Below are 18770 nucleotides of genomic sequence, written 5' to 3'. Positions count from 1 at the left end.
CAAGGGAGAAGATAGAGCCTTTGCCGAGATAGACTATGAAAGGGGCTTTGATTACAGTCTCCACAGAAAATGGGGAGTTAGCTTTCAGAAGTAGAAGCATGAGGGAAACATTTCAAGGTTGGATGACACAGGCGAAGGACAGCAGTGTAGTTTGCGGGAATAGAGTGGTAACAGAGTGGTGGCTGATCAGACCGTGATATTTGGTGACTTGAGTTTCTAGCTGAAGAATCTGGCTTGTGGATGGAGCCCTTGGGTAGATGTTGAACAAAGCGATGGTGAGTGTGAGGCCACAATCTGAAAACATGAATCTGTAGTTACTTGTGACATAAACAGGCACAGGAAAAGTTCAAGGTGAAGAGGCCGTCAGGAGGCCAGCTACTTGTAATAAGAGACCAGGGTTTCTCTGCCTCCGTGCTACTGACATTTTGGGTCAGATTAACGGTTTCATTATGCATGTTAGAGAAGGGGAGTTTATCCCTTTGTATTTGGGGATATTTAGAAACAATTAATTAACATTGTCCTACTTTATTTGCAAAGGAGAGAGGAAGAGGAAGGGAAAGGGAAGAAAGAGTGAGAGATGAATTCATTTTCTATTTTTTTTTCCAAATGCTGGAAACAGCCAGGGCTGAGGCGGGCCTAAATCAGGAGGCCAGAACTCATTCTGGATCTCCCACATATCTGACAAAGAACTACTACCTAAGTTACTACCTGTTGCCTTTAAGGGTTTGTATACACAGCAAAGTGAATGGGAAAAGAAGCTCTTCAACTTAAACCAGGCACTCTGACATGGAAACGAAGCAGCCCAGGCATCTTGCCTGCTGCGCCAAGTGTCCACCACCCATGAGATATTGCCAACGCCCACATGGGATGACCACGTAAGGTGAGAACCCCAGCTACTAGGCTATCCTGTCGGGCCTCAAATAGACTTATTTTTAAATTTCACTTTCCAAAAACTTTCTGAAACACTCTCTATGTTTCTTCTTGCTTGCAACATAGTACGGAGGGCAATTTGGTAAACCCTTTTGGAGGACAGTTTGGTAAGACTTACTAATAACTGGGGGCTGGCGACAGCTTGGCTGGTTAATCCATTCCTGCAAGTACCAGCATCTTATGTGGGTCCCAGTTTGTGTTCCCATCTAGCTCCCTGCTTATGGCTTGTGAAGGAGCAGAGAATGTCTGTGGACCACAGGCTTACCACAAATCCAAAACAACTGGTATCTTGAAGCAACCAAGTCCCAGTGCTATCTCTCCTTCATATCTCCCTCCAGTTGTGAATTACGGATGAAACCTCCCAGCCCCCCCCACCCCCATCCCAAGGCTAGCTCCTTCCCTCTCCTTTTGTTCACTGGCTATGTTGCTCTTCCCTTTTGAATTTCTTTAATTAACATTAAAAAACCAACCCTACAGACTGTTAATCTCCTCCAAGATCAAGATTTTAAAAAAGAAAAGCTTGCATATCCTGGCCTTTGTAACAACAGCTTTGTCACCCTGGCTTTTTGGGATATAAAAGTCTGTATGTTCTTAGACAACACACGTCATTCAAAAAACATGGATGATGGCCGCAGTGCAGTTTAATAAAATCATTTCTTCACTAACCATCTTCTGTTGTCTGTTTGATCAATCCTGACAGCCTGGGAAAGCAGAAGAGGAGGGCCAAAGTGCTTGGGACTCCACTTCGGAGACCAGGAAGGAGCTCCTGGCTCCTGGACCAGCTTTGCCTGTGGTGGGTTGGAAAATTCTCCTGTCTAAGCTGCATGTTCCTGGGTTTGTCAAGACCAAGATGAACTTGATCAACCAACAGACCTTGGAAAGATTTTTCTCAACCCTGCAGCAACAAAACCTGTGTCTCAGGGTTATCCAAACCATTCGAGTAACACCCTTGCAACACTCTCCCCTCCACATCGGCGTCATCAAATGACTGTCCCTCATCCCCGTGTGCTCTCTCCTCCCTTAGGGACACAAGAACAAACTAAAGCAAAACCAAAAATCTGATACATTTGTCCCACCTACCTTTCTGCAACCTTGACACTCCCCACCCTAATCAGAAGCCCACATGGGCGTGCATCCGTCTCAAATATGTAAACGATATTAAAAACAAAATTAAAAAAAAAAGACAGTGCTTTATGAAATGAAGCCATCTCTAGAGGAGAGACCCCTGTGCTCCTGAGGCTTGGGTGCAATGTCACGCTTTGCCTGAGGATATTCCTTGAAAATAGCAATTGCTGGCGGGTAGTTACTAAGAAACGCGCGGTGCAACAGCGCGTCCGGGAAAAACCGGGCAGCAGGCAGATAAGGAGAAACAACTAAGCAATCACCTGTCTTTCTCCTGGAGTTCCTAGTCAGTAGATTCCGGAGGCAAGCAGCCTCCGCCAAGTGAGGACCGTGGGAGGAGTCAAAGCAGAGGCGGGCGTGGCCTCCTCGGAGCGCGGAGAGGCCGCGCCCCCTTCCCAGAGCGCACCGCGGCCGGTGGCGGCGCGAGCTTCTTTCTGGTCCACGCTGCGCCGGGCTCCGGGGGCGGGGAGACGTGCCGGGACCATGGATGGACTTCGGGGTACCGCGGGGCTGCTGAGGCGGGGGCGGCCGAGGCGCCGGCGTCAGCCCCAGTCACTGAGCGGGTCGGTCCTGGCCCTGCCCTTGAGGCCCAGGAAGATCCGAAGGCAGCTGAGGAGAAGTGCGGCGTCCAGCATGGCCGCGCTCAGGGTCCGGACGCTGCCGAGCGAGGACTCGGAGGACTCGCGGGTCGAGTCGACGGCTGGTCATCTCGGGGACCCGCTGCCAGATGGCGGGGCGGCGGCCCAGTCGGACGCTGCCCGGCGCGAGCTGCCGGAGGAGGCCTCGTCGGCCGCGCGCTCCCGGGGCACCAGCCCGCCGGCGCGCGTTGGGGACCCCTCGGCGCTGCGGGGCACCGGCAGCCAGCCCGTGGACGGCGTGGACGGCGTGGACGGCGAGCTGCCCTGGGACTCGCCGCTGCAGCGCATCTTGGCCGAGCTGAACCGCATCCCCAGCAGCCGGCGGCGGGCGGCCCGCCTCTTCGAGTGGCTCATCGCGCCCATGCCGCCCGAGCATTTCTACCGGCGCCTGTGGGAGCGGGAGGCGGTGCTGGTGCGGAGGCAGGACCGCACCTACTACCAGGGCCTGTTCTCCACCGCCGACCTGGACTCGATCCTGCGCCACGAGGAGGTGCAGTTCGGGCAGCACCTGGACGCGGCGCGCTACGTGCACGGCCGGCGCGAGACCCTGAACCCGCCGGGCCGCGCCCTGCCCGCCGCTGCCTGGTCCCTGTACCAGGCTGGCTGCTCCCTGCGCCTCCTCTGCCCGCAGGCTTTCTCGGCCACCGTGTGGCACTTCCTGGCCGTGCTCCAGGAGCAGTTTGGAAGCATGGCGGGTTCCAACGTTTACCTCACGCCCCCCAACTCGCAGGGCTTTGCACCTCACTACGATGACATCGAGGCCTTCGTGCTGCAGCTGGAAGGCAAGAAGCTCTGGCGCGTCTACCGACCTCGGGTCCCAAGCGAGGAGCTGGCCCTGACCCCTAGCCCCAACTTCAGCCAGGACGACCTCGGTGAGCCGGTGCTACAGACTGTTCTGGAACCTGGAGATCTGCTCTATTTCCCCCGCGGCTTCATTCACCAAGCCGAGTGCCAGGAGGGGGTGCATTCTTTGCACCTCACCCTGTCCACGTACCAACGCAACACCTGGGGCGACTTCCTGGAGGCCTTACTGCCTCTGGCCGTGCAGGCTGCCATGGAAGAAAATGTGGAATTCCGGAGGGGTCTGCCCCGGGACTTCATGGATTACATGGGCGCGCAGCATTCGGATTCCAAGGATCCGCGAAGGGCGGCTTTCATGGAGAAGGTGCGCGTCTTGCTTTCCCGCCTGGGCCACTTTGCTCCTGTGGACGCAGTGGCCGACCAGCGGGCCAAAGACTTCATCCATGATTCTCTGCCTCCAGTGCTGACTGACAGGGAGCGAGCGCTGAGCGTCCACGGGCTCCAGATTCGCTGGGAGGCTGGCGCCCCGGTAAACGTGGGTGCCCAGTTGACAACAGAAACCGAAGTCCACATGCTCCAAGACGGGATAGCCCGTCTGGTGGGGGAAGGAGGCCATTTGTTTCTTTATTACACAGTGGAAAATTCCCGTGTTTATCATCTGGAAGAGCCCAAGTGCTTGGAAATCTACCCTCAGCAAGCAGACGCTGTGGAACTGCTGCTGCGCTCCTACCCGGAGTTTGTCAGAGTTGGGGACCTGCCCTGTGACAGTGTGGAGGACCAGCTCTCCTTGGCCACCATGTTGTATGATAAGGGGCTGCTGCTGACCAAGATGCCGCTAGCCCTGAGCTAGCCGCCTGCTGATGCCTGCAAACAAGGCAGGAGTGATTCCTAGATCACTGCCACTAGTTTTCTATTTTTGAATAAAGTGTTCTTACCTTAATGACAACCTATTTGCACTCACATTTACCTTTATGACTGCGTCGATGTCACAGAATTCAGACTCTCTTCTGGGAAAAATCGGGTCGTCTAGATACAAAAGTAAAATCAGAGTTAAAGGTGGTAAAAAACAGAAGTAACCTTGAACCCTGATCATGTCAGAGCACAACTTCTTCCCCGTTCAGTGTACTGTGTCATTTTGCTTGAGACTTTAGAGGTTTTTATTTGGAATTGAATCTTTCATTTGAGTTCTATTTCATCAGTTTGGAGGGAAGGCTATGTTAGTATCTTGTTATTAAGCTTACATGAACAGACATTAGAAAAGTTATTAATGTGCCAAGGAATGTTGCCCCCTTTTTAGGGCTAAATTGTTATATGGGATCGGGAAGCAAAAAAACCCAGAAAAAATGGCTGAGGTGAAAAGCAATTTGGGGGACCTGGCATGATAGCCTAGTGGTTAAGTCTTCATCTTGCATATTTTGGGATGCCATCTAGGTGCCAGTTCATGTCCTGGATGCCCCACTTCCCGCCCAGTTCCCTGCTTGTGGCTTGGAAAGCAGTAAAGGATGGCTCAAGGCCTTGGGACCCTGCACCCACGTGGGAGACCCAGAAGAAGCTCCTGGATGCTGGCTTCAGATCGGCTCAGCTCCAGCTATTGCAGCCACTTGGGGAGTGAACCAGTGGACAGAGGATCTTCTTCTGTCTCCTTTCTGTAGATCTGCCTTTCCAATAAAAATAAATAAGTAAACCTTAAAAATAAAAGAAAAAGCAATTTGGGATGGTTGTAAGATAAAGTGAAGCATATTAAAACAACCCTTTTTAATTTAAAAAGAAAAAAAAAACCTCACATATGGAAGGTAATTCTCACACCTGGGGTTAATTTGCTTATCTTTATTATGCTATTTGAATACCAATCAGCACAATTTCAAAGCTAGTTTCACACTAGTTGGGTCAGCTTTAAGGAAACTTTGCCTTTTCTGAGTGCTTGCTTTTACCAGTGGCTGACACTGCTCACAAAAGCTGGCAGTAATATTACTAGATGTGATAATAACACAGGCATGAGCCAACTACTTTGTAGAAAGCTGGCCTTAGGGAAGGTTAGTGTTCAGTTATTTTTCCACTTTGATTTCTTTCTGGCAGTTGCAGGAAACTTGCCCAACTCTGACAAGTTTATGGAAAAGTGCCTGGTGTACCAGAAAGAGCACTGGACTTAGTCAGAAGACCTAGGTTTGGGGTGGTGGCTAGGAGGCAGCTGGCAGGGTGACCTGAGGCTGACACCACACTTAGGCACACATTTTGTAAATATCTTTTGATTCAGTTGATTTCTGCACCCTCATATAGGTGGTTGTCTGGTAAGCTTACTACCATATCTATTAGGTTCAGTTATTGAAACTCCAAAGCTTTCCAAAATCTTATTTGAGAGACCGACATAAACAAGAGATATCTTTGGCTCAAAGGTACACACAATTGCCAGGACTGAGCCAGGTAACAATCTGCATCTCAGTGCAGGTCTTCTATGTGGATAGCAGGAACTCAACAACTGGAGCCATCAAATGCTGCAGTTGAGCGTTAATATGTGATACGCAAGAAACAAATGAGAACAGGGACTTAAACTGAGGTACCCCAACATGAGATGCAATTGACCTAAATAGCATCTTGTTTTTGTTTGTTTCTTTGTTTTTTTTTAAAGATTTGTTTTACTGGAAAGGCAGGTTATACAGAGAGGAAGATCTTCCATCCAATGATTCACTCTCCAAGCGGCTGCAGCAGGCAAGAGCTGAGCCAATCTGAAGCCCTAAGCCAGGAGCTTCCTCTGGATCCCCCACATGGGTGCAGGACCCCAAGGCTTTAGGCCATCCTCAACTGCTTTCCCAGGCCACAAGCAGGGAGCTGAATGGGAAGCAGGGCTGCTGAGATTAGAATCGGTACTCATATGGGATCCTGGAGCATTCAAGGTGAGGACTTTAGCCGATAGGCTATGACGTCTGGCTCCCCCTTTAAAAATTTTTTTTAAAATTTTTATTAGAAAGGCATATTTACAGAAAGAAGGAGCAACAGAGAAAGATTTCCACCCAAAAGTGGCTGCAATGAATGGCCAGAGTTGAACCGAACTGAAGCTAGGAGCCAGGAGTCTTTTCCAGGTCTCCCACGTGGCTGCAGGAGTCCCAAGGCTATCCTCCACTGCTCTCCCAGGCCACAAGCAGGAGCTGGATAGAAAGTGGAGCAGCTGGGATACGAACTGGTGCCCCACATGGGATCCCTGTGAGTGCAAAGCAAGGATTTTGCCACTGAGCTTTTGTGCCAGCCACCCCCCTTAAAGTTTTTTTTATATTATTATTATTAATTTTTCAGTTGATATGCATGGTTTCTTTTTTCTTTTTAGGTTTCTTTATTGTTTTTCAGGTGCAAATTAGATTTCTTGATTGGAAAGGCCAATCAGATCTATAGAGACGAGAGGCGGAAAGATCTTTTGTCCACTGGTTCACTCCCCAAGTGGCTGCAGTGCCGGAGCTGAACTGATCTGAAGCCAGGATTCAGGAGCTTCTGGGTCTCCTGTGTGGGTGCAGGGTCCAAAGGCTTTGTGCTGTCCTCCACTGCTTTCCCAGGCCACAAGCAGGGAGTTGGATGGGAAGTAGAGCAGCTGGGACATGAGCCAGTGCCCATATGGGATCCTGGTGCTTGAAGGGGGAGGATTAGCCATTACACAAGGTCCCTAAGTAGCATCTCAACCACTGTCCCCATTGCCCATCCCATAATCTTTTTTTTTTTTAATATGTTTACAAAAGTATAGATGTACATAAGGGAAAAGTGATAACTTTCCAAATTCTTCCAGAGATACCACTACCTAAGATTTTTCCTCTCAAGATTTTTTATGTTCTCCATTGACCTAACTTTTAAGTTAGTTCAAATAGAACTTTTTTTAAGGGAAAAAAAAAATAACATGAATAAAAATATGAGACAGAAAGAAAATAATAAGAAAGCCTGAATAGACATTGCCTAAGAAAGGATGGAAGTAACTTTCCTTGATTTTTTTCCCTAAGGGGCTTGCTACAACTCCAAAAACACCTCTATGCTGCAAAAGGCTTTTTAAAGAGGATCAGCCCATACGACACACCCCCAGAAAGCTTACCCTGAAAAGCTTCTTGTAGAAAAGTATGAAGTTCCAATGGCTTCTTCCCTTCTTGGGGTTGTAAGTAAACATGTTTGGCTTCTTCCTTCACTTTTTCTATGACCGTCTCAATTTTGAGTATTTTTTGTGTCACCAAATCCTTTTGGCTTAGCATTTTAATCTAGATTGAAACAAATGATGTTAAAAAAAAAATAGCAGGTCATCAAAAAGCATTAATGAAATAACCCCATCATGCTTATTGCTCTTTAGCAGTACCTAATACTGATTAACGACTTTTTTTCTTATTAGTGAAAATGCTGTTTTAACTTTTTGGTCATTAATGAAAAGTCTGCTAAGAAATGCTTGGTGTGAAGTAGATTTTGTGAATTAACTTTTTTTTTTTCTTTTCTATTGTTTGTTTGAAAGGTAGAGAGAGAGATAGAGATGGGAAAGAGAGATCTTTCATCCACTGGTTCACTTGCCACATGGCTACAATGGCCTGGGCTGGGCCAAGCTAAAACCAAGAACTCCATCCAAGTCTCCCTTGTAGATGGCAGGAACCCAAGTACTTGAGCCAGCATATGTTGCCTTGCAGTTGCTCAAGGTGCATTGGCAAAGAGCTGAACTGGAAGTGCAGACTAGCCAGGACTCTTAATTGGTATTCCTGTTTGGGGTGTGGGTATCCCAATCAGTGCCTTATTCGCTATGCCACCATGCCCACCCCAGTAAATTAATTTTTTAAAGTTCCTTTCCCTCTAATCCTTCATCTCATCTAATAGCTTTGAACATTAGTACAACTCAGGGCTGGTGTCTTGGCATAGTGGATTAAGCCACCATGACTTCTGATTGCCAGCATCCCTTATCGGAACATAAGAGATGTTCAAGTGCTGGCTGCTCTGTGTAGGATCTATCTTTCTGCTAATGCTCCTGTTCCAGAAGAGGGGCCAAATACTTGGCCCCTGCCACTTATATTGGAGACCCAGATGGATTTCCAGACTTTTGGATTCAGCCTGGCCTTTGGTGACCATTTAAGGAATGAACCAGCAGGTAGAAGAGTCTCTATTTTTTTTTTTCTGTAATTGGCTTGCAAATAATATATTTATATTATGATATAATTATATATAATAATATATATAACATATATAATTTATTATTTATATATTTGAAGTTTATTTTACTTGGAAAGTCAGAGTTACATAGAGTGAAGGAGACAGATATTTGATCCATTGGTTCACTTTCTAAATGCCTGCAATGGCCAGGGCTGGACTGGTCCTAAGCCAGGAGCCAGGAACCTCTTCCAGGTCTCCCACATGCGTGTAGGGGCCCAAGCATTTGGGCTATCCTCCGCTGCTTTTCCCAAGCATCCAAGTATGGAGTTGGATGGGAAGTAGAGCAGCCAGGACATGAGCTGGTACCCATACGGAATCCCAGTGACAGTAGTCAGAGGAATTAGCCTTTTACACCACCACACTATTTCCTAAATCTTAAGAAAAAAAATAGAACCGTCTTTTTCAGCTATAGAATTCCTTGGATAAAAGAGCCCAGATTAGGAATTAAGGAAAAATAATAAGATGAAAAAGGATAATCTTGGGAATCAAGTCCAATCCCTCATTTATGTCTTTTTGCAAGAAACAAAACAAAAACAACTTGGATTTAGAGGATTTGGGGAGAAATGGAAAGGGAGAGAAACAGTATTTCAGAAACAACAATGTGGGGCTGGTGCCATGGTGAAGCAGGCTAAGCCCCTGCCTGCACATGGCATCCTTTGTAGATACCAGTTTGAGTCCAGGCTGCTCTACCTCAGATCAAGCTATCTGCTAATGGCCTAGGAAAGTAGCAGAGGATGGCCCAAGTGTTTAGGGCTCTGGACCCATGTGGGAGACCCAGAAGATACTCTGGTTCCTGGCTTTAGACCATTCCAGCTGTAGCCTTTGGAATCATCTGGGAAGTGAGCTAACAAATGGAAGATTCTCTGTCCTTCTCACTCTGTAACTATGTCTGAAAAAAAAAAACCTTAAAAAAACCTTGAATTTTTGAAGGCTACTTGATAGGACTAATAAGATTTTTTTTTTTTTACTAATAGAACCTTAAGTTTTATTTATTTTCATTGTATTTAAGAGTTTGAAATCTTCTGTTTATGCATTTACTCCCAAATGTTGGCAGCAGCTAGGGCCAGGCCAGGCTGAAGTCAAGGACTCAGGGTTTCCCACATGGGTGGTGGGCATCTGAACTGTACCCAACACCCACCCCACTGATAGGATTTTAGAATCCAACTTTGCCTATATGTTTTATATCTTGATAAGTTATCTGTTTCTGTTTTGGGGGGTTGGGGCCAAGGGATCTGAGGATCTCTTGAGAGCCCTGGACTTTTTTTTTTAAATTAATTTATTTTGTGCCCGGTGCGGTGGCGCAAGTGGTTAAAGGTCCTCGCCTTGCATGCCCAGGATCCCATATGGGCGCCGGTTCTAATCCCAGCAGCCCTGCTTCCCTTCCAGCTCCCTGCCCGTGGCCTGGGAAGGCAGTCGAGGACAGCCCAAAGCTTTGGGACCCTGCACCCGCGTGGGAGACCTGGAAGAGGCTCCTGGCTTCTGATCGGCATAGCATCAGCCCATTGCACTCACTTGGGGAGTGAATCATCGGACGGAAGATCTTCCTCTCTGTATCTCCTCTCTGTATATCCGCCTTTCCAATAAAAAAATAATAAAAATAAATCTTTAAAGAAAAATAATAAAATTAATTTATTTTTATTAGAAAGTCAGATACACAGAGAGGAGGAGAGAGAGAGAATGATCTTCTGCCTGCTGATTCACTCCCCAAGTGGGTGTGATGGCTGGAGCTGAGCTGATCCGAAGCCAGGAGCTTCTTCTGGGTCTTGCATGTGGGTACAGGGTCCCAAGGCTTTGATCCATCATCCACTGCTTTTTCAGGCCACAAGCAGGGAGATAGATAGGAAGCAGGGCTGCTGGGATTGGAACTGGTGCCCAGATGGGATACCCACATGTGCAAAGCGAGAACTTTAGCCACTAGGCTACCATGCCAGGCCCGACAGCCCTGAACTTTGTTTTGAAAACACAGTTTACACTTAATTTACCTTGTTATTGATCTTTTGAAGCATTTCTTGATTTCCGTCATTTTTAAAGTCGAGTATCTTCATCGCATGATAAATTTCCCTGAAAGATAAGGAGGAATTCTTAGATTATTTTGCCCTGTCTTTAGGGCAGAATCCCATCCCACATTCCTATTCGAATTGCAATTTTGCTGAATTTTAGCTGCAAAAAATGGAATGAGGATTAGTTATAGGGGTGTTACATGGTGTTTGGTACAGTTAAAGGAAACACTGAAGACCTTTCTGGCAGGGACTAAATGCTGTCTCACCGATTATTACCATAATCCTCTAAATGTAGGTGGTCATCAGAGAGTTCAAGTTCCTGTTGCAGGCTCACAGAGCCCCCCATGGTGCTTTACCACCTACTGTGGCAATAGGTACTTGATAAATGTTGGTTCAATAGAGGGATAACTTAAAAACCTTCTGGGGTGGGGGAGAGAAAAAAAAAACATGCTTTCTACTTTCAGTCTGATTTAGGATAACTTTTTGTTAGTCACTTGGGTAAGCAGGCACACAGCACAGGCAAGCTTCCACTGGGCAGCCTGGCAATGCAGGGACATGGAAGTCATGCAAGGTCATGAAAGGAACTGAAGATTGGGGGACATTCACACATTCAATGAACAAAGATGGGAGGCCAGTAGTACCAGAAGGAACTGGAGATTGAGGGCTTACCTTAGAACGGCCTCATGGTTCTCCAGGAGCAGCACGTCCAGGAAGGTGTCCTTAACCCGGTCCCCTTGAAGTCTGAGGGCCAGGATGCTGCGGCAAGCTTCCAGTCGTACACCTGGTGACTCTTCATAGTGGATAGCCCAGAGCAACAGGTCTGTTAGCTGGGGACTCACTTGCCCAATTTGTCCCAAAGCTGCAGAGATGAGAGGAAAGCAGGTTCCATTGTCACTGAAGACTGAGTCAGCTCTATGCTAACAGCTAGAGATGAACGGGAAAGAGTAGCAATAACTTCTCTTTTGTGTGGCAACTGGTCACCAATGTTGTGGCTAGGTTAGAGTGAGGCATTACCGCCAGGGGCTCTCTGGGTGGGGGTTGTCCCATCCCATCCTTGATCATATGGATATGAACATAGACCAATTACGTCAGATAACTTGGAAGAGCAGCCTAATCAAGGCTGGCTGATGGGAAGAAGTGTCACAATTATCTCCCAAGTTTACCTAGGGCTGATTCTGCTAGGGACCTGCCAAAGACCACGTGAAAAGAAGCAATGATATACATCTTAAAAAGAAAGCAGGAAACTTAGAGGGCAAGGTTTTAGATCTATAGCAATTTTGAGTCTGGGCTGACTTTTACAGAGTGCTGCAGTTGAGATCTCTAGGGAAAAAAACATTCAATGGTGGATACCTACTTGGAACAAAACTGATGGCAGGAACTGTCTTTGCCCTATTGAATTTGACATAGACCTACACTCAGGATCCTTTCCTGAAAACTAAAAGAAGACAGTCTTCCCACTCTCTAGCGTAGGGGGGGGGTATTTAATTTTGTGGGATTGTGATACCTCGGATGGCAAAAGCCTTGATTTTCCAGTAAGGATCTCTCTGCATGAGATTCAAGAGGCAGTCCAACACCTGGGAAGGATAAAAGGCAGGGCTGAGTGGGAGAACCAGAAATGGGGATGCCACTCGTCTCTCAAAGTGAAATATAATCTTTTATCGATTCTAGCAACAGATGAGCTAAAGTCTGAAGTACCAACCAGTACACAGTGTATTCACTCAATTGCCTATGAATCTATAGACACACCTCAGTCAGACTTTCCATTAAAAATCTTCAACTGATGTTATTCAATCCCATCAGCACCCAGAGCATGAGAAGGGGTTGCCTGAGGTGAGCTCACAGAATGCAGGTGAGCTCACAGTGAAGCCTGGGCTGACTGGGAGCCTGAGGAGTCCTAACTGCTGTGGCCCATTGTTTCATTCTGTGTCCCACAAAACGGTGATGGTACCGTGCTCAGTAAGGGAGGGAACAGCCCTCTTCAGGTCGGTCAGGTCAATGAGAACGTGCTTCCCTGACTCACCATCTTATCGCGGATCTGCAGGGCGCCAGCTGCCAAACAGGCCGCCTGCCGCACCGCTATAAAGTTATCTGAGAAGCAGCGCAGGAAGCTTGGGAGAAGCTTGGCGGTCATGAGTTTGAGGCCACCTATCAGGGAGAGGGCCTCCACGCGTTCCTGGGAATTCCCTTGACCCAGCTTGACTCTGTAATGCACAAGTTGGTTTTATTTTCCCTCCTTAAACTTTCAGTGTTTCCTCCCTCCTCCCCACACTTCCCCATGTCTACAGTAGAAAATCCAACCTCTACCCTCACATTTTTCCTGTTCAGCCTTATGTCCATTCAGTAACGTTGGGTGCAGACCTCAACCGTCTTGGGTACTTAAATCTCTGGTATGTAGTATGTGCTACCCTCTTAACTATGTTAAACAACTAAGTAAAATTAAGGTAAGAACTTGCACCTTTGTCACAGTCAAGGTTTCTTCTTCGTTGCCCCAAAACGTTCACTTCTATAGTTGGCTCCCATCCTGGAATGCCTATGCAGCCTTACCCACCCTTCATGAAACTGAGCCTTACTCTTCTATCCTACACGGAGTCTTTCCTTCATTCCTTCTTTTCTTTTTCTTTCATTTTCTCTTTCTTTTTTTTCTGCTATAGCAGTTGAAACATATGTTATTTGTTCCAGTTTTTCATTTGATTTGATGTTTTTTAATTTATTATTTGAGAGGCAAAGAAACAGAGCTCCTACCCTGTAGTTCACTCCCTAGATTTTTGAACACTGATTGAGCCTGAATCAGGCATCAAGAACTCAATCCAGTTCTCCTACGTGGGCAGCCAAGGACTCAGCTACTTAAACCGCAACCTGCTGCCTCCCAAGGATTGAATGCAAGAAGCTGGAACGGGGAGTAGAACTGAGACTCTAACTCAGGATCTCCAGAGTGGGATATCGCTATCCTAATCATTATACCAAAACCTTACCCTGAGCAGGTATTTTTGATTAAACATCCCTGCATCTTGTCTGTGACTATTAGGATTTTGTCAGCTCCTTCAAATACCTAAACATTGCCCCACGTCTAGTGGGCGATGGGTGTTTTTCCTAGCTACATTGTGATTTTCTAGAGGAACGGTTAACTTTTTACTATGCTGTTTAATAGAATGCTGAGCACACAGAAGAGCTCAGCACATGCTGGCTAGCTGCATCATAGGTCCCTTAAAAACTTTCTAGATGATTCTTTTCTCCTGTTGACTAGGTCTTACCTGATTGCATCATGCAGCTCTTTCCCAAGGCCCATTTGTCCCAACGCTCGGGCAGCCGCTTGCCTCACTTCCTTATTCCAGTCTTTCCACATCAGCTGAATCAGCTTACATTTCATATCCTATTATAAATATAATATTTAGCTATTATTGAATATCAGTTCTTTACTTGGCATCGCGCTAAGCATTTTATCCATCCTATAATTTCCCAAACAAACCAGTGGGGGCAAATGTTATTACCATTTACAGAGGACAGAAGTGTAAAGAACTTGTTCAAAATTAACCTGGTGGAATTCTGCAGCTAGAACTCAAATTTAGGTCTGTATTCCAAGCCTATCCTTTAAACTGCTGTATAGTGTCAAAATGACACAATATCCTTAGGAGACTGAAAATTTCAAAGGGATACTCAATGTGGTGGCCAACTTGGAAATTTAGTTTTAGTAATGGAAAGTCCCATGTTCTGGGCAAACCAGCACAGCTGGTCGGTCACCCTATAGATATATTTCTGACAGGGAAAGAGGAATCACCACAGTTGTGTAAACGTGCCCTGTGTGAAAGATTCTCGACCCATTCCCAGACACTGATGTTTTTCTACTGTAGGATTTAGCTCAAGAAGTATCTCCTTACTTAAGTCTCCTCTGCCCCTGGTAAGCACAGGATATACATGGAATACCTTACAGCTGCTTCTCTGATTGCCATTTATAATATTTACCAAGAGAAGACACGCTATCTTTGCATCCCCGGTGTTAGCATAGTGTCCAGCAAGGTGGGATGTGGTCAGAAACTGATTGCTTGCTGAGTGAAAGTATTCATAGGAATTCTGCCTCTCTTAACTCTAGCATGAAGTCTTTCATTCTGACATGAAGGTCTCCTCATCTTTACCTCATCCGTTGCTAGCTGTACATATCTTTTACTTTCAGTCGGCAGTTCTGTGTGACAAGTACCACAAAGGTGAATATGCAAGTGAATCAAATACAATTCAAACAATACCTTTGAAATGCTCTTTTTTTGCACTTCTAATGAGTAGCTAAATGGTACTTGTGCTGCAGGTTCAGGACTTGAGCAACAGGGTGCCACAGCCCTTGAGACAGAGTTTAGCCAAGTCCAAAACCTCTTCGAGTGATTAATTGAATGGCCAGATTATTTATTTATTTATTTATTTAATCCTCTGCTCCCTCCCCAAATTCCCTCCCTCCACCAAATTCCCCTATATTATTACTATAGCATAGTTCTGCATAAACAGTCACATGTTCATCATTGCGGGCATGGACAGTGGCAGATAGTCCAGCCTCCCATTGTCAAGATACAGCTAATAGTTTCATTAGTAATCCATCTTTGATCTGGAAGTAGAGATGCACACTGCACTGAATCTTCACATCTGGCCATGATAGTCTCCATTACACAGTCACCTCACATAAATGGCCACATTTTAAAATTTCCATATCAAAATGATGAGAGTCAAAGAATGGAAGGTATTCACTTCATCATGGAAATTACAGTGCTTGGGGCCATGTTGAAGACACCGTTGTAAGGAAAAGATATAGTAGAAGTAACATTTGCAAATTTGATGATGATTTGAAAATAATGATATATGGATCACTGCAATGGCTTGATTGCCTAATTTCTGGCAGTCTTGTTGCTCTAACCATAATATCAACTTTTTAAAAAAATTATTTATTTTTATTGGAAAGGCAGATCAGACTTATGGAGAAAAGGAGAGAGACAGAAAGATCTTCCACCTGCTTGTTCACTGCCCAAATGGCTGCAATGGCCGGAGCTGGGCCGATTTGAAGCCAGGAGCCAGGAGCTTCCTCCAGGTCTCCCATATGGGTACAGGGACCCAAGGGTTTGGGCTGTCCTTGACTGTTTTCCCAGGCCACAAGAATGGAGCTGGATGGGAAGTGGAGCATTTGGGCCACGAACTGGTACCTATATGGGATCCTGGCACTTGCAAGATGATGATTTATCCACTGAACCATCGTCCCGGGTTCCAATACCAGCTTTTTAAAAACAGAAAGTGCTTCCTATGTGTGTTGAGCACACAGGGACCCAGCACACATACTCACATAGCTGTGTTGGGTGATATAAGTTAGTGTGTCTTAAACCTTGTGATGAAGGACCAGCTTTGGAGAGGAAAGGCTGTCATTTACTGATACTTTATGAGATCCATTGATCAAATTACTGTTAATGCCTCTAAGCTCTCTCCATTGTTTGCCAATTTCATTGTGAATCCATTAATTCTTGGACTGCCAACACACTGAGAAGCTCTGGCATAAGCCATAGAAATACTTCTAGTGTAGGAGTAAAAGGTAGCACTGTGCGGGCAGAGGTTTATTTGTCAGAATAGGTTACTAGATATCAGCAAAAAATGGGAAGGCTTCTGAACCCAGCCTTGCTTAGGCTTTCCCTCCCGGAAACAAAGAAAGCAGCAGCTTACTAAGCAAACATTTCCACTGATCCGTGAGAATGCCCGGCAGGCCACAATCCTGTCCTTCCATTGAGGGCTATTCAGCTCCACGGCAAGCATGGTGTGTATCAGGGTCTGAGGAAATGGAAGGCATGCAAGGAGATTCACAGTCACTTGCAGAGATACTGGAACTCTGAAGTAATTACATCCCAAGAACACGAGGTGCTCCATTTTAGCAAATGGAAAGAGAGGGCCCACAAAACATGAGCCAGTTCTTCTATCTAAACCAACTGGATCATAAATCAAAGAAAAAATACAACTTTATTAATCTGAACAGGAGCTGACAGGGGGATTCCCTTTTTGACTTTATTTTCACTGCCAAGATGATCTGTATATTCCTTGATCCTGGTGAGTTTTGCATGCCATAAATAGCAAGGCATAATAATCAAGGTGAGTGGTTTTCAGTGGTAAACTTCCAGCAAAGGCAAATTCTATAGTCACAGCTCCTCACAGAATTTTCAAGCTGCTTTTCTTACTTTTCTCTGAGCTGGCTTGTCATTTCTGTCTGCATGCCTCTACAGCCAGGTTCACCCACACTTAGTCTACTTTCATTTACTTCCTAGGGATCACCCTTACCCACAACCACCTGCGTTTCAGATTCCTTAGATGCACCGACTTCAAATGCCCAACTGTTCCCAACACTTGGTTGCTTTCTCTGACCCTGAAATGGACACATACTGTTTTCTTACTGAGATGGCTCAGGAGGACGCAAGCCTGTTCCTCAGTATCCTCGTTCTTCTTGTAAAACAGCTGATGGAGGATTCTCTTTATCACCGGGTAGGTGGCAGTACCTTCTACAGCCAAGCACTGAGCAGCAGCCCAGCTATCCACAGTATTACCTGTCACAGTGGGGTGAAAAAAAAAGGTCCGGAGTGGTGATCTGTTCCCCTCATCCCCTTGCCCTTGACGGATCAGCCTGTGGATGGGTTTCCAAGGCAGCTACCTTCCTCGTGATTTCATGCTGCTGTGCTCCACTCAGTCTAAAAACGCAATCTTATATTTAACCCATATTCCAATGGAACCTATCAAGGTTTTAAATAGAAATTGAAAACTCTATAATGAATAGTTAAATTCCAAAGACTCCTGTAAGATAACAGCTAGGAGGCATTTCTGGCCTACCTGGAAGGTTCAGTTGTTTTCTTTCCCTAAAGATGGAGAAGGCTGGGGTGGGAGGCTTCCCTACTACAGGAATGTAGCTGTTGAATGTTTTTATGCAGTCAGCCAGCCAGTTGTTGCCATCCTGTGGGCAAGGAACAGCCCATCTGTTGGAGACAGCAGTTAGGTAACTTGGCCCATTGCCTGACAGCCTTTTCACTGAACAACAAATGGAGGAGGATACAGTTTCTAACCAACTGCATCTCTGAAAAACAGTCCAGTGACCACTTGGTGGCAGTGTACCTATTTATTTTCTTTATTTCCTTCTTTCCTCTTTCTTTTCTTTTCTTTTTTCTTTCTTTCTTTCTTTCTTTCTTTCTTTCTTTCTTTCTTTCTTTCTTTCTTTCTTTCTTTCTTTCTTTTCTTTCTTTCTTTCTTTCTTTCTTTCTTCCTTCCTTCCTTCCTTCCTTCCTTCCTTCCTTTCCTTTCCTTTCTCTCTTTCTCTCTTTCTCTCTTTCTCTCTTTCTCTCTTTCTCTCTTTCTCTCTTTCTTTCTTTCTTTCTTTCTTTCTTTCTTTCTTTTCCTTCCTTCATTTCCCTCTTCCTTTTCTTCACTGGAGAGACAGAATGTTTTCTCATTTGCTGGTTCATTCCCCAACTGGCCACAACAGCCGGAGCTGAGAAGTCTCCACACTCAGTGCAGTGGACATCACAGAACATAACAGTGCAGAGAAAAGCGCTAGGAAAGCCAACAGTGAGAGGTTTTTCTCTTCATCACAGAAATAACAAGCACTTACCTTTCAAAAGGACCGTCTGCATGATGCTCTGGGCAAGGGGGTTGCTTGCTCGGATGGCATATTGACATATTGCTGCTGCCATCTGCACATTGGCATTCTTGTCAGAAAGAGCAGCCTCCAGGGCGGGTTGTAAGACCTCTGGCAAGTTGTGAAGAGCTGGAGCTTTTGTAGATGTCTTGTCTGTGATCCAAAGAGAGCCAGGTCAGAAACTGGCCATTAACTTTCTTGCCAGATACAGCTGCCTTCTCACAGCCATGTGATGGCCAACCTCAGTTGCAGGTGCTTACTGATACTGTAACTAATGTTTAAATGAGCTTTTAGGATGGACGGGCTCTTCTGCTCAAGTGATTAGAGCACACTGCTGTGCTGGTATGCCAGTTCACGGTCCTTTATCTTCCGGCTTCTAAAGAGTTATATTCTAACCTAAGAAGAGTAGTCCTAGATGGGCTACAATGATCTTCACCAAGAGTTTTAGTGATAAAATCCACATGTTTACCTCATTAGGCTTTGAACTTTTTA

At 45.9% G+C, this 18770-nt stretch overlaps 2 protein-coding genes across 2 annotated transcripts in view; one reads left to right on the top strand and one right to left on the bottom strand.

Annotated features, from left to right (window-relative positions):
• The window catches only part of HEATR4 (HEAT repeat containing 4), a 31952-nt gene that overhangs the window by 4374 nt on the left and 8808 nt on the right, over positions 1 to 18770 (bottom strand). The window contains exons 6-15 of the mRNA XM_040975703.1: positions 18252 to 18431; positions 17039 to 17199; positions 16331 to 16435; positions 13897 to 14015; positions 12666 to 12846; positions 12150 to 12219; positions 11315 to 11504; positions 10628 to 10706; positions 7558 to 7717; positions 4459 to 4517 (exon numbers count right to left, since the gene is read on the bottom strand). Of these exons, the coding sequence (XP_040831637.1) occupies positions 4459 to 4517; positions 7558 to 7717; positions 10628 to 10706; positions 11315 to 11504; positions 12150 to 12219; positions 12666 to 12846; positions 13897 to 14015; positions 16331 to 16435; positions 17039 to 17199; positions 18252 to 18431 (1304 nt within the window). The remainder of the gene's footprint in view (positions 1 to 4458; positions 4518 to 7557; positions 7718 to 10627; positions 10707 to 11314; positions 11505 to 12149; positions 12220 to 12665; positions 12847 to 13896; positions 14016 to 16330; positions 16436 to 17038; positions 17200 to 18251; positions 18432 to 18770) is intronic.
• Positions 2479 to 4441, top strand: RIOX1 (ribosomal oxygenase 1). The gene has a single exon (XM_040975672.1). The coding sequence runs from the start codon at positions 2536 to 2538 to the stop codon at positions 4339 to 4341; it is 1806 nt and encodes a 601-aa protein (XP_040831606.1). The 5' UTR covers positions 2479 to 2535; the 3' UTR covers positions 4342 to 4441.

The sequence above is a fragment of the Ochotona curzoniae genome, unplaced genomic scaffold, assembly GCF_017591425.1.
Source record: "Ochotona curzoniae isolate NIBS_2020 unplaced genomic scaffold, NIBS_Ocur_1.0 contig_2688, whole genome shotgun sequence".
NCBI lineage: Eukaryota > Metazoa > Chordata > Mammalia > Lagomorpha > Ochotonidae > Ochotona > Ochotona curzoniae.
The sequence above is the reverse complement of the archived record's forward strand: the minus strand, read 5'-3'. Positions and strand labels throughout refer to the sequence as shown.